The sequence below is a fragment of the Danio rerio genome, chromosome 24, assembly GCF_049306965.1.
Source record: "Danio rerio strain Tuebingen ecotype United States chromosome 24, GRCz12tu, whole genome shotgun sequence".
Lineage (NCBI taxonomy): Eukaryota > Metazoa > Chordata > Actinopteri > Cypriniformes > Danionidae > Danio > Danio rerio.
Genome location: NC_133199.1, coordinates 25,638,755 through 25,655,104, shown reverse-complemented (window position 1 = coordinate 25,655,104; position 16,350 = coordinate 25,638,755). Strand labels below are relative to the sequence as shown.

The 16,350-nt window shown below is 36.3% G+C and overlaps 1 protein-coding gene across 2 annotated transcripts in view; it reads left to right on the top strand.

Moving 5' to 3' along the window:
- Positions 1-16,350, top strand: part of flt1 (fms related receptor tyrosine kinase 1) — a 58,919-nt gene that overhangs the window by 34,530 nt on the left and 8,039 nt on the right. For both annotated transcript variants that reach the window (XM_073940364.1, NM_001014829.3), the window contains exons 14-24: positions 5,174-5,320; positions 5,400-5,531; positions 8,236-8,342; positions 8,426-8,561; positions 8,647-8,751; positions 10,144-10,257; positions 10,799-10,887; positions 12,726-12,855; positions 14,615-14,712; positions 14,786-14,908; positions 14,993-15,104. In XM_073940364.1, coding sequence (XP_073796465.1) covers positions 5,174-5,320; positions 5,400-5,531; positions 8,236-8,342; positions 8,426-8,561; positions 8,647-8,751; positions 10,144-10,257; positions 10,799-10,887; positions 12,726-12,855; positions 14,615-14,712; positions 14,786-14,908; positions 14,993-15,104 — 1,293 coding nt within the window. The remainder of the gene's footprint in view (positions 1-5,173; positions 5,321-5,399; positions 5,532-8,235; positions 8,343-8,425; positions 8,562-8,646; positions 8,752-10,143; positions 10,258-10,798; positions 10,888-12,725; positions 12,856-14,614; positions 14,713-14,785; positions 14,909-14,992; positions 15,105-16,350) is intronic.

Below are 16,350 nucleotides of genomic sequence, written 5' to 3'. Positions count from 1 at the left end.
ATGCACTATATGTAAATTGAATAAAATAAATTGCCTGTAGCGTATGAGTGTGAATGAGTGTGTATGGGTGTTTCCCAGTACAGGGTTGAGGCTGCAAGGACATATGCTGTGTAAAACATATGCTGGATAAGTTGTCGGTTCATTTTGCTGTGGTAACCTTTGATGAATAAAGGGATTAAGCCAAAGAAAAATGAATGAATGAAAGAATGAATGAATGTACTTAACCTAACCCTACCCCTACCCCTAAAACCAACCCTCACAGCAATCCTGTAGAAGATTTTGAATGTCAAAAGGCCCCATTAAGTATGTTTTTTAAGCATTTTAAATTACAAGGGGGCAAGTGATGTCCTCATAAACCTACTTAATATAGTACAACTAGGTCATACCCATGTCATTATAGAATTTTGTGTCTTCATAGACCACATAAACCTGGACATACACATACACATTTGTACTGCTGTTTAGAGACTTCCCATAGATATGTTGATTTGTATACTGTACACTGACCACACAGTAAACCCCAGCTCTCACAGGAAACAATCTGCATTTTTACATTTTCAAAATGCCAAAAAAAAAGTACAAATTGTGCTGGTATTGACAACATCGGCTCATTCTGAAAACGTAGCCCTATTTACATTTCTGGTGAATCATGTAGCCAGAAGGATGTATGACTGCATTTAATTATTTTCAAATGAACGCTACAGGCGGTATGACGTCGTTCCTTTTCGCGCTTACCAGCTGACCGCTTAGCTTTGTATGGATGGCTTTCCGGCTGTTACCAGTTTAGCTCACCATGTACTGTACGTCAGTGGACTTAAGACGCAGAGAGGAGATGACCGTGACAACAGGTTTCACCGTGACAGTCCGATGAAAAATAGTTCCAGAAAACAGGTAAGACAAAAACAGAAGCCAAAAAAATTAAATAAACAAGTAAATAACAGGGTGAGAATGTGGTAAAATGTGGTAAAAATCAGACAAGAAGTGCTTTACTTTGTCTGAATTGCTTTTTAAATTTGTCAGTGGGGAATTGTGTGGGTGGGTCAGTCTGTTCTTTTAAAAACAATTGGTTGGGTTTAGGAAAGCAGGTGGGTCAGTCAGTCTGTAATTTTTAAAATACTATTGGTTGGGTTTAGGGTAGGGGGGATGGGTCAGTTGATCAGTCAGTCGGTCAGTCAAACAGTCAGTCAACAGCGGCCTCTGGTGGATTTACGAGAGAACAGCAGGCACAAATAGCACTCGCGAGAGAAATTTGAGATCTCAAAAAGCGTACACAGTGGCCTCTTTTGAATTCCCGAAAAACAAAAACTGCAAAAAAAAAAAAAAAGTACTATAGCTCCTGGGATGTATTTAGTGCTCTCCAGAAATGTATATAGAGGTACGTTTTCAGAATGAGACTACACAAGTATTCTATACACAGAATACTTGTGGAGACATTTGGTCCTCACAAAGTAAGGGATACCAGGTACACACTCACACACACATTCTCTCATTAAAAGAATAGATTATCTCAATATGAACATTCTGTCTGATCTAATCCTCTTTTAATCTCCTTCATGTTGCTCCTGACCTGGAAAATGTTTCATTGTAACCAAACTATCTAATGCCAAAAAATGGCACTGTAGTCTATATGTATTATCGTTGTTGTGTTTAGAGAAATAATGACAAACTCTTTTAAGACTATTATTACCCATTAACAATATTAACAACAGAATGCTCAATGCATATATAGTAGTAAATATTTAGGACTTTTGTAATCATCAAAAAAATTAATCACATTTCCATAATTTCTGTGAAGTACAATTATTCAATAAATGCCAGTATTATCAGTATAGTTACATCATATGCAAGCAGATCAGAAACCGTGGGATACTCAGGGTAAGAACACATCAACCACAGTCACTTCTCCCAATCATAAGTTACTCATCTCTTAAATAGTGACTCTGAGTCCCATAAGGATGTGCTTGCAGACACCCACACATTTAAAAACAGATGCGGAAAGAGAAACAAAGAGAGAAGGAGAGAGACAGAGCAAAAGGGGTCCTTGGGAACTGGGTCCCTTAGCTTCCTGTAGCCCTTCTCTCCAAGGCTGAGCAAAGCAGGACCTCTTTGGTGTGGGAATGAGATCTAGTTAGGAGGAAGAGCACACAATGGCACTTCCCACCATGCCACATTTACAGGCTGCTTCACATGGCCGAAGAACAATCAGCCAATCAGCCACTGTCACAGAATGAGGAAAGAGACAATAATCAATTGTGTCCTGGAGGACAATATCTGAAACAGAAGTCAGATTATGATTCCTCTCCTTTATGTAATCGAGTTTCATGTAAAGTGTATTGCTATTCTTTTAAATTCATCTATATAAATTGACACTACAGTATGTACACTACATACAACAGTGTAAACCAAAGCAATAGTACGCATCCTTGGCCGACTAACCCGGAAATATTGCTATTGAGTCCACAAAAAGCTGAATGTGTCATTGAGACAAACAGGGATTTTGCTGAATGGCACCAATCCAATGGCTGCAATTCAAACATTCCAGGCCTCAATCTGTAATGAAAGAAATACAGCTCACAGTCTATTCACACTTCTAACAATGGCAAACCACGTCGCCTGTAAATCATTCAGCTGCTTTATAAGGCGGATATGTCATACTAATGCAAATACTTCTGGGACATTTCTACTCACTAGTTGACAGGTCATAATAATGACGTCAGATGTGTTCAAGTCACTTTCGTTGATACAAGATGGCGTACCGACTTTTGATAAATTACAAAAAATACAAAAAGCAGGGTTTGTTAACTCTGCTTATAGACCTTTAACTTCAAGTGCAAAATTTCCCAGAATTTTCCCAAAAATGTATGCGTAAGTAAGATGCTTCGAACTTTCGGTCAACAGCTTGATGCCTATACACAGTCACATTCGGACAGTTTTAAAATGATAGGTAAAATATTTCTTACTTGCTTTTAACTTCTTTGAACTAATAATGCTGTCGGTCAGCGCCACCTCCTGGACTGATTATTTTAAAATGTGATCTAATACACTGTAAAACCCAAAAAGTTAGGGTAACTCAAACCATTTAGTATAATAAACTGACTGCAACAAACCATTTAAGTTCAAAAACTAATCCTAATGAGTACTGTGAACTTAATCCATTTGAGTAAACGAAGCAATTTGAGCACAGTAAAACCTTATAAATGAAGAAAACTCCAACCAACTGAGTATTGTAAAACCAAATACGTTATGGCAACTCAAACCGTTTGAGGAAACCGATTGCACCAAACCATTTGAGTTAAAAAAAACTAAATCTTTATGAGTACTGTGAACTTACTCCATTTGAGATGAAGTAATGAGGTATTAATTAAGAGTTCAAAATTCTTTTTAAATGAGAAGAATTAACTTACAATCAATGTAAAATCAATTATAAGTTAACTACTCTCATTTCATTTGATAAAGTGGGCTGTTGGATTTTACAGTGTAGGATTGAAAAACAACATTTGTGAGTCATTTACCCTTACCCTCAGACGGCATCTTGTGCCATTAAAAATGGACCCTCATCATCGCAAAAGGGATCATTTTCTCTCTTATTTTCAAAAATATAACCTACTCAAACAAATGTAATTTGCCAAAATGTTTGACACACACACACTTATTGTCCCACTGCATCTTTGAACTGAAAGACTGGAACAGTGAAAATAATGTGGCATTTTGAAATAAAAGAAAAAACATACAATGATAAATCCTAAACAAACTAAATGAAACATAAACTGCTCCTGATCAGAATCAACATGGAAATCAGCCATTAGAGTATCCATAACATACCTTAATTTTTTGAATGGCTTACTGTTACACACCTATTAAGTTTCCTGCCAGTAATATCGTTTGCTCTTTAATGCAGTGATCTATTGTGTGTGTGTCTGTGTGTGTGTGTGTGTGTGTGTGTGTGTGTGTGTGTGTGTGTGTGTGTGTGTGTGTGTGTGTGTGTGTGTGTGTGCGCGCGTGCGTGCGTGTGTGTGTGTGTGTGTGTATGTGTGTGTGTGTGTGCATTGAAGAGCTCCTGATTACAGTATAACAGCTGACAGGTCGGGAACACACACTGTATTTCAGCATGTTATCTAACAGCAGACAGTGAATTAGGAACGTTTTTCTCCTGCGCTAAAACTGCATCTGACAGAAGCGTAATGGTTTTAACACGACTTTCAAAATCAAAGTTGTGGATCACAAAAACACTCCATAAGTCACTCAAAACGGTATTGGCACATATTTTCGGATCAAGATTTACCAGTTGTAAACACTGTAATCAGAAGTTCTAAGCATCCTATCTTAAGACGCTGCTCACAATGGTGCCTGCCATGTTGCAATGAAGAAAAAGGTCTTTCGAAAATAAAGAGCAAAGAATTTGCAACAACGTCTTGTCACGGGCATTCCACAAGAGTTGACTTGAATTTCACCCAATGATCTTTAAGATATATAATGGTGTATATAGTAATCAATATTTGAACTGGATCAAATACATTTTATTTTAATGGTCCTAGAAAAGAATGGATGTTCAATAGTTTTAGGACTCCTCTGATTGGTTTTAAACCATTTCAAATGTTGACTACTGTATATCACTTTCTATTATAGTTCAGTGATTTCACCATGTTTCCCACTGATGCCCCAACCTGGAAAATTAGGGCTTAAAGAAAATTGAGCTTCCCACTCATAATAACGACTTTGTGGTTCAGTTCGTGTGCATTTTACTTAAAATACTGTTTGTCCGAAATGAATCTACAAAAAGTGCCTCATGTCAAAAGTCCCCGTTAAGTATGTTTTTAAGCATTTTTAACTACACAGACACAAGGCATAAAGCAACGTAATATAGTACAACTAGGTCATAAGCATGTCATTTATTCATTTTATTTTCAGCTTAGTCCCTTTATTAATCTGGGGTCGCCACAGCGGATTGAACCGCCAACTTATCTAGCAAATGTTTTATGCAGAGGAGGCCCTTCCATCTGCAACCCATCACTTGGAAACATACCCATGTCATTATGCAATTTTGTGTCCTCATAAACCACACAAACCTGCACACACTTGTATGCACAAGTGCACACATTTGCTCAGGTGTTCACGAGTTCAGATGTTTAAGAGGATCATGCATAATAACCCCTCTCTCTCTCACACTGTACAGTTCTGCAGGCGCCGGTGCTGCTTGGAAATCTAAGTGATCATACTGTTAATGTAAGCAACTCTATCACTCTCCACTGCCCTGCTCGGGGAGTGCCACAGCCACACATAACATGGTATAAGAACCAAAGGAAGCTCCAGCAGGTGTCTGGTGAGACTAGGAAGTGTACTTTTTAAATGTTTATTTGCTGTATAAAAATATAATGCATACATGTTCATGTTATTGACAGGAATCATGCTGTTTCCAGAGGAAGGGACTCTTCACATTGACCGAATTACAGTTGAAGACCAGGGATTTTATACCTGTCAAGCCACCAATCAGAGGGGGTCTGTGGAGAGCTCCGCCTACATTTGGGTTCAAAGTAAGTTGGCTTGAGTGTGTGTTCACACTTGGAAAGTTTGGTTGAATTAAAACTCAGGGGAAATTGCTTTGTTAGTGTAGTTCATTTTATTAAAGGTGCCATACACTGCATTGGTTCAATAAGTTAAATTGTTCTCTGATATCTAAATAGTATGCATATGGCTTAGCTAAGCAAAAAAAAGTTTTCATTTATTACTCCATAAAATACCCATAGAATCACAAGATCCATAATTGATCCTCTGTATAAATGTATAATCTTTAAATCTTGCATTTTGAATGCTGAAAGGAGTTCTAACGTTGTCTCATGTAATCATTGCTCAATAATGCATAGCAAACAATATGGGTCTGCCATTTTCAATATGAACTTAAAAATAACTATGGGAGGAAAATGATCATTGTTGTCTGGAAATGCTGTGGCTGATCAAATGCATTCAGAAGTGTGCATAGTAATAATTCCAGACATATAAGTCTGTGTTCTCCTGATGACACATCAAGACTCCTGCTTGTCAGGTCAGAATGAATGACCTAAAGTACATACCAATGATGAGGGTATGCCCCGTGAGTCACGCAACACTCTGCTTTGTGTTTTGATTGGCCTTTTGTTGAATTTACACTCATGGTTTTACTTACTGTAAGAATGAGGAAACAGTTGTGTCTCAGGGTCACAGTATTCCAATTTCCAATTACTAACCTTTTATTTTTCGATTATGCCTAGGTTGATTTCTGCTACTCTGATTTTCTTTGAGGGGCACCTTTAAATGTGTGTGTGGGGGGGTCGTGGTTGGTGTGGTGGTTCCAAGGTTGCTAGGCGACCATCAACCATTTTCTCAGAGGATGACAAGCTGACAAAACATTGCTGTCACTCTGATGCAAGTTTTACTTATGGAGAAAGTTACAAAGCACTAGGCTGTTCTGTGTTTGTCTGAGATAATTTGTCTACTGAAATGTGTATAGTCCATACAAGCTGAAGCTGATCGGTCAGTTTCGCAGTGCGCTCCCGGCATTTATTCAACTGTGTGCATCTGGAAGGCGCGTGCGCATCACGCCTCTTGTGCTTACAACTCGCACACATCCACTGGAAATAGCAAAATTGCGCAAACTCGACCCGATATGTGAATGGCCCATAAAAGGCCGCTGTCATTTGCGATCTCCAGCAGTTAATCTTCTTGCATAGACATGGTGGATTCACCTGATTTGTTCACAAATGGGTTGCGGATCCATTTCTTGGCAGTTTGTGGGTCCTTCACTGGGCCTTTTCCCCTTTGCAAAGAAACTTTCCAAAGACGTCTGTTTCTTACTCATTTTGCTGATTGTGGGTTAAATTTGGGTGCTAAAGTGACCGAGATTCAAAATAAAAGATCATTCAGACTCAGATGATAAATAAAACGGGAATAATTAATGATTTCTTGTGCGGCCGGTATCAATTGATCCACAAACCAGTACCAGTCAGCAGCCCAGTAGTTGAAGACCACTGAATTAGGGCACTGCTAAAGACAGGGATTAGCTCGATTCATCACAGATTGGGGGGCACATGAGAAAGTCTTCAATCTAGAACATTAAAACTGGAATTTATAAACAGCAGAACTATTTTTTATATATATTAATTTTACAAAGATTTTAAAAGTACACTATAGCTAAAACAATTTGATTGTTTCATTTACCAGCAACATTTCAACCATTAAACAATTGTTAAATATATGTTTGCTAGATTGTTCCTAACTTGTCTAGCTATGTTTACTCATGTAAAAAATAAAAACTAAAATAAACTGATTCGTTTTAGAAAATCGTCTTTCGTTTGTCGTTATGTTTTATGATTTGGTTCACACGATTAATGTTTTACGCTCCTGAACTCCCACTTCAGAACTTCCACCCTGATCAGTGCTTGGATTACTGAACAAGGGAACTGATTGAGGCGCACCCTATGGTGTTGTTCATCTGACATATCGACACAATGTTAACCAAACACAGCACATGATGTCACAAGATGCGACCATAAAAAGGATAGAATGCTTCAGTTGGTAACCCATTGCTATAATGTTAGCATGTAAATATTAAAAAAACAACTTTACCATGTGCTGATATATGATTTTTTTTTATCATAATTTCTTTGGATTTACTAGATTTGTTAGATATAGTAAACATTTTGTATTTATTTTAATATATGAAGGTCTGACTTTTCCTCCCAATTTAAAATGAAAATACATGTTTTCTTTCAGAAAGTAAGAAGAATGGCAAATGTTTTTATTCACATAAGTTTTCAAGATGTTATTTCACCAAAAATATGTCTAGAAAAGATCATTATTAACATGTTAGAAAACATGGCACCTTTTTTGTTATCGTTTGATACAAAAGCTTCTTTAAATTACACCATTTTTAGTGTTTTTTCTCACACTCCCCTATTTAGTCTAGTCAGATGCTTCTAAACTGAGTGCTGAGAGGAGACGTTCATGCTGTTCTCTTCCGAAAGGGTCAGGAAGGAAACTGTCTCCCATTTTCATTTCCCACAGATGGCCTTGGCTTTTCAACCCTTAAACTGTTTACCTATTTCTATGTGGGTTCATTTGTTTAGCTATTTCTATAGAGGCTGATGCATAACTCACAACCTCTATAGGGAGTTGTCAAGCTCATGGGGACAAATCTAATCTGGGTCATGTCCCAGTCTCTCTTTTTTCTTTTGTGACAACACTTATTTATGTGTCCTATAGATTCGTCTGAATCCCTTTCTCTGGAGATCCCGACCCTAGCATGTACGTGTGTTGTGGCCACACTCTTCTGGCTGCTTCTCACACTGCTGATTCGGAAACTCAAACATGTGAGGGCCAATAAAATCATACATTGTATGGCTATATTTCTGTATTGTGTAATATATAACTGTATTGTCTGGCTCATTCTCAGCCAAACTCTGATAATGGCAAAGCAGAGTACCTGCCGATCATCTTGCACCCAGGGGAGGAGCCTCTGGTCGAGCACTGTGATAGGCTACAATATGACCCCGCAAAATGGGAGTTTCCACGGGACCGCCTTAAACTGGGTACATTGTGTGTATGTGTGTGTTTAAGTTGTTTTGATGCTCTTGTGCAGTATACTGATATGCAGTTTATTATGCTGTTTTCCAGAAAAGCCCCTGGGGCGCGGAGCATTTGGGCGAGTGATGCAGGCCTCAGCTGTTGGCATTGGCAATTCAGCCAGCTGCACCACAGTAGCTGTGAAAATGCTTAAAGGTATATTCTAAGACATGAAAACAGCTGCTCACACAATCTGATGAAAATACAGGTAGCCTACTGTTTGGCTAGAAGTATGCAAAGAAGACGTCTTTGATGTAAAATCTGACTTTAAACGTGTTTCTTTAGAGCAGGGATGCCCAAACTTCTAAACTGCCTAAACTTGATTGAGGGCTGTGGGTTGTGGGTTGAATATATACCAAAACTTATAACAATAAATTTGCCAAGGGGAATTTCCTAACTAGAAAACGATGCTTTAAATCCTAATAACTTATTACAGTAAAACATGAACAATTTCATTTGTAACACAATGGAGTTCAGTGCTGAATAAACTAGTCAAGCTGCTCCTGTCTTCACCTTGTTTTGCTCATAGATGACTTGTGCATTGTCCTCTGTCTGGCAAGTGACAGTATTTACATTTTAAAAGTCTGATTCATTTACAACATTTAATTGAATCATTTAATTTCACTTGGCTTATTTTGTTGTTCAGCAATAAAAGAAAGAAAAGGTTCAATTCGAAGTTGCGATCTCTGTCAAAGGCATTCACTTCAACCCACTCCATCACTCTCACTGTCTTTTCAGATGGAATGGTGGGCCAAATCAAAGATTACCATGGACCAACTTTGGCCCGCGGGTCCTACTTTGGGCATGTCTGATTTAGAACGTGTAGTAAAAACTACATTAAAGCACTTATTTAAAAAAAAAAGAGTACATCTAAATGAAGACTCCTTATTTTGAGCTGACAATTTTTAATATGATTCTTTAGTATTTTTAGCACTCGTAGGTTGGCTGTTGAGGCACAAACACAAATTTACACTATATTGAGGTGACAGCAGGGGCATAGCCATCATTTCCAGCCATGTGTCTGTGTATATGTGTGTATGGTTGTAGGGAAGGTGGGGAGTCCAGTGTTTTTTTTTTTTTGTTATACACGTATTTTTTTTTACCTTTTTGTTTAATATGCTTTTTAAAATTATTATATATAGATGAAATAAATAATTATATATTCTTTACTGAATATTACAGTAAAGCATAAAAAATTGCACTGCATCTCAATAGACTTATTTGCAATTTTTCTACACGCAGTCTCCATGTAATCACCTTAAAATATTAAACAAGCTACTGAACAAGAAAACAATGATCTGCTATAACAATTGCTTTCATGAGGTGGTTAAAATATGTTTAAGCTCTATTTTAAATGAGTAATTACAAAGACAGTTTATCGGTTATACCTGGGCGAAGTTGAATTTTTGTCGTGCACATTTGGATCGTCTTTGTTTAAAAATGCTCTCAAATGGAGTATATTTTGAGAGACTGTGCGGTAGCTGAGCAAACTAAAATATACTTTGTTCTTTACTGTCAGGATTATGTGTGTGTGTGTTGTACCTGCAGATGGCGCTACTCCCAGTGAACACAAGGCTCTAATGACAGAACTGAAGATTCTCAATCATATAGGTCACCACATCAATGTGGTCAATCTCCTCGGCGCATGTACCAAATCAGGAGGTCTGTATGTTGCCATTCCTCTGTAAAAAATGTAAAATATAAAAATAAAAGATACAATAAAAATTTAGTTTTCACTGAAATATATTTTAGACTTAAATGTTAAATTTTATTTGCTAATTTAGTAAGTTTGACAATTATGTAATTATGTTGTTTGGTTAGATTTATATTATATCTTTTAATCTTTATTTATCAGAATATGCTATTACAAAAAAAATAAGCAAATAGGCATAGTTGACATCAACAAACATTTCTTGATCATCAAATCAACATATTTTATTTTAATATTATCATTTTAATCATTTCTTTGGATAAAATGAAAAAGTTTTATATTAAAAATTTGTTTGTTTTTAGACCTTAAATTTTGAAGAAAGCTTGCATATATTTTAAGCATATTTAATTTTTCAATTTGTGCAAATTATATTTTTTCAGTTTTTTCTTCAAATAAATAATAATATCCTTGTTTAAACATTTGAAGGCACACTACAAACACATGAACCTATTCATTGAAAAAAATATATATTTTTTTTGTTGTTGTTTCCAGGGCCGTTGATGGTCATTGTTGAATACTGCCAGTTTGGCAACCTGTCTGCATACCTCAAGAGTAAACGAGAAGTGTTCCTGTTGAATAGGGTTAGACTGTTATTCTGTCTGTAATATCTATCTATCTCTCTATCTCTCTATCTATCTATCTATCTATCTATCTATCTATCTATCTATCTATCTATCTATCTATCTATCTATCTATCTATCTATCTATCTATCTATCTATCTATCTATCTATCTATCTATCTATCTATCTATCTATCTATCTATCTATATATCTATCTATCTATCTATCTCAGTCTGTTTGATTGTCTGTCTGTCTGTCTGTCTGTCTGTCTCTCTGTCTCTCTAAAACAATATTACTTTTGCAGGAATTTATATTACAGTTTTTCTCAGTGGCTTTGGTGCATTTCTCACAACACTATTATATTTGCACAACAGTTAATGCATTTCTCAAAACTCTAAAAACACTGTTATTACAAACTGCAAAACCTAGTTGATAACCTGCAAAAGTCACTGCGTGTCACTTGCTCAAATTGGATAGCTCATTCCTCAAAAGCAAGTATTGATGTCAATGAAAGTGTAAGTTTCATTAAGATGAAACATCCTGTCAACATTGTTTATGAACAAGATAGACAAATGGCTTTGTCATGTTTTCATTATGACAGTTTACTCTGGACGTTTTTTCAATGCAAAAAAGTCAGATTTTGGTGACACTTCCTGAAAATGCTCTAGACAGCACTATATACTATTTGCACAGTCATTTGAAAACTACAGTAAAGTTAGACATCACTGCATAGTGTGGTATCTAAGTACAAGACACTGAATATGTATGTTTCACATTTTTACTGCATATACTCTTTGCCATTCTAATTTATTCACAACAGTGTACAAAAGAATATGTACACCCTCATTTACAATAAACATAAATGCCCTTTGGGTAGAGCTGTGCACAACTGGTAACAATATTGCAGTACATATTGGAACTGAACCAACAACATTTATAGGTCTGTAAATCATTTATGAAAATGTTCAATTTAGAAGACATTTTCTGGAGAAAAAAAAAAGATTTTAATTTTTTTTTTATAAAATTTGCTTGATAGATTTTGACAACTAATTCAACATTTTTGTTTGTAATGACTCGAGTAATGAAACGAGGACTATTAGTTTTATATGGAATGACTATTCAGCATTCACAAGTTGTATGAAAGCAACTGATACATGTCCAACAGCATTTGCAATTTGTTGGAAGGAATGAGAAACTGCTACTATGATGTCCACAAATGACTAAGTGTTTTGAGAAATGCATTAACTGTTGTGCAAATGTAAATAGTGTTGTGAGAAATGCACCAAAGCCACTGAGAAAAACTGTACTTTTGGCAGGATGTCACTCATCACATCTTCTAAAAGGTCACAGTATTTTAAGCTGGTTTGTGGTATTTTGAAGTTTTATAACCTCTCTATAAATGTCAGCTGTCAAGTTTATTGTCTTGTCTCATTTCCTTCTCTAATGAAGAGACTTGTGATTACAAAGACAACACTGTTTGAAAGTCTCTACGATAGCTCTCCTCTTTTAATGGCCTCCAAAGATGTCTAGTGTAATAAAGTGTAGTTTATTGAAGTCAGAATTATTAGCCCCCTGTTTTATTTCTTTATTTCTATCACTAGTGAATAAAAAAACAGTTGTTCATTGTTTTCATTGTTAGTTCAAGTTAACTCCTGATGCATAAACTAATGTTAACAAGCATGAATTTGGATAATGCAATATAATAATAATGCAATATACTTTGTTCATGGTAGTAAATACATTAATTAATGTCAACTAGTAAAACCATGTTGTAAAGTGTGACCATAATGTTTGTATAATGTCACTAGATATGTTCCAGTCGACTGGATGCTCATTTCTTGTGTCTTGTTTGACTCAGGTGAACAAAGAAGAGGAAGGAGTGATGAAGGAGGGATGTAAAGGACGGTTGACGAGTGTGTCCAGCAGACAGAGCAATGCCAGTTCAGGCTTTAGTGAGGAGAGAGGAGAAATCTCAGAGGAGGACAGCGGTGAGCTTACAGCACATACAGAAATAATATATATATTTAAAAAATTGCTCAGGAGTCAATACAGCATCCAGTTCACTCATCTGATAATTGAAAAATATAATAATTATCCTTATTAAGTGTTTTAAAGTTAGGGACAGTATTTTTTAAAATTGTTTTATTAAGCAAGGATGTAAATTGACAATAATTAAAAGCATTTATTTAAATTTCATTCTGTTAGTCAATGATTTCTGCAAAAATATCTATAAAATTGATTAGCCACATACCTTATGAAATGTTTTCCTATGTGATATTCAAAACTGGAGCAATGAGGCTAAAATGATTGCACCTATTGCACTCACATTTAGAGAAACCGAAAAGTCGAGTAAAAATCATTTTTCTTGATTTCTCATCTGCTTTTAATTGTAGTTCTCCTAGCATGTTAGCTGCTACACTTGCAAAATAATTTTATCACACGACAAAATGATTGCCAGGCTGGCCGATTTTCTTTGCTCTAGAATCCAACAGGTTAAAATGAGTTCATTAGGAGATCCTCAGGATTGTGTTTTATCTCCGTTATTATTTATTTTATACTCAAATTCTTGTATAAGTTCATTTAAAAATAGACATATTGTGAAGTATGCAGATGATACCGCTTGGCTTTGGTGAGCCTTTTAAATGAAGAGGAAGAACACCCTGCTCTTGACTTTTTAGAAAATTCAAACCTTCTCCTAAACACTCCTAAGGAGATGGTTATTGATTTTAGAGAGAGAACACAGCAGATTAGTGAGGAGATCCCACATTAATTAATGGGTATATAATTCAGTTAATTATAAATATTTAGGTGTGATGTTGGACAATAACCTTAAGTGGGATGTATGGACTGATTGTATAAGGAAAAAGCTTCAACAGAGAATTAATGTTGACAAGTCATTGTTGATCATGTGTTATAGTGCTTTTATTGAAGGTATTGCAACATTTTGTGTAATCTGTTGGTATGGAGGCCCAGAAGAGATCACTGAAGAGATAGGTAACAACAGCCAGTAAATTGTTTAGAATAAAACTAAAAAGTATTGAGAGTATATTTAAAGAAATAGTATTAAATAAGGCTATTATTATTGCCAATGATGAATCACATGAATAAATAAAATTAGGAAAATATATTAATTGTTTTAAATAAAATATGTCTAAAGTAGATTTGATCAACTGAATGCAATTTTTGTAATTTTTAAATACATCTTTCTAAAATCACAACCAAATTTCAAACCTTTTTATAATTTCTTCTGTTTATCTAAATGATTAAAATATTGCAAAAAAAAAAAAATCACCTTCAGTTTTGGCATGAAGAATGTAATAAGGTTAACATTAATTTATTTTCCTTCAACATAGTCCTTTATTTATCAGGGGTCGCCACAGCGGAATGAACTCCCAACTATTTCAGCATATGTTTTACACAGCGGAAGAGAAACACCCTTACACTCTAACATTCACACACACACACACTCATACTCTACAGCCAATTTAGTTTATTCAGTTCACCTGTACTGCATGTCTTTGGACTGTGGGGGAAACCAGAGCACCCGGAGGAAACCATTGCGAACATGGGGAGAACATGCAAACTCTACACAGAACTGCCAACTGGTCCAGCCAGGACTCAAACCAGCAAGCTTTTTGCTGTGCTAAACACTGAGACACCGTGCCACCAACAAATGAATACTTGTTGTTTATTTATTATGAGCTGATCTGACCTTTTAAAATCTAAAAACCTCCTCTCTATCCCCAGACTGTCTTTCTGAACTGAGCGACCCTCTTCTTCTTGAAGATTTGATTTCTTACAGCTTTCAGGTGGCCAGAGGTATGGAGTTTCTCGCCTCTCGCAAGGTAAAGTATCTTCCTCTCTGTGCACGTTTATGTAAATATGACTTGAATCTTAAGATTTTTGGTGATTTTTCAGTGCATCCATCGTGACCTTGCAGCCAGAAACATCCTGCTCTCCAACAACAACGTGGTGAAGATCTGCGATTTTGGCTTGGCCCGAGACTTGTACAAAGACCCTGACTATGTGCGGAACGGAGATGTGAGTGAACTGCTGTAGATAAATCAAAAGGTAATGAAATAAAAGAACTCTAAATGAATTGAGTTGTTTTTATTCGGCATGCAGGCACGCTTACCGCTGAAGTGGATGGCTCCAGAATCGATCTTCGATAAAGTGTTCACCACTCAGAGTGACGTGTGGTCATATGGAGTCCTGCTCTGGGAGATCTTCTCCCTCGGTGAGGACAATACTCGATCAGCATTTTCCTGTCAGAGTTGTTTTTTTTTCAATACGCAATCCCTTTGAAATATGCCACAATAGAACAATTGACCTTTGTCCTTCTGGCAGGTCTTTGCAAGAGTATGAAAGTGAGGAAAACTCATTAGGAAACATGAAAGTGAAGCTGCATGAAAGTGATGAAAACAAGAACCGACACATCAGAAATATAATAAAAATAACACAATGGAGCAGTATTGCTGATCAACAAAAACACTGAGGATAAAGCAGAATCTACTTTATTGGTCAGCTTTACAGAGCCCTTGGCACAATTTAAATGTCATATAGTTTTAATATCATCACTAGTGTCATTAAAAACCTGAAACATTTGAAGATTTGATTGAATTAACGCTTGAAAATGTATAAACCGCTATATTAGGTGATCTCTGTTAAATATGGTTCTATGTGTATCTAGAGACATTTTGTCTTATTAATGCGGTTCTTCAGCCAAAAATGAATCTTTGCTGTTAAGTTACTCACCCTCAGGTCATGCATTCATTTAAACACAAAATGATAAGCCCTCATGTCATTTTTTCTTTAACTTCTTTTTCAAATATTTGTGATAAAAGTGCAAATATAATTTATAATTAATGAAAATATAATTCATGAAATAATTTTTTCAACACATTTTAAACATAACATCTTTAAGAACTAATGTCTAATAACTCATTTGTTTTGCCTTTGCAATATTATGCAAATTTTGCAATAATCTATGACAGTACGTTTTACCATTTAAAGGCTTAACTGAGTTAATTAGGTTAATAATACACACCATATCACCCTGCAGCCCAAGACTCACTAAAGCTAAGCAGGGCAGAGCCTGGCCAGTACCTGGATGGGAGACCAAATGAGAAAACTGGGTTGCTGTTGGAAGTGGTGTTAGTGGGGCCAGCAGGGGGCGGTCTGTGTGAGCCGTAATGCCTCAGAATAGTGAATGGGACATTCATTTTTCGAATGAGACAATAAACTGAGTTCCTGACTCTCTGTGGTCATTAAAAATCCCATGGCACTTCTCGTAAAGAGTAGGGGTGTATCCCCGGTGTCCTGGCCAAATCCCTTCATTGACCCTTACCTATCTTGTCTCCAAAACATCCCCATCTACTGAATTGGCTCTATCACTGTCTCTCCACTCCACCAATAGCTGGTGTGTGGTGAGCACACTGGCTCCGTTGTTCTGTGGCTGCCGGCGCATCATTCAAGTGGATGCA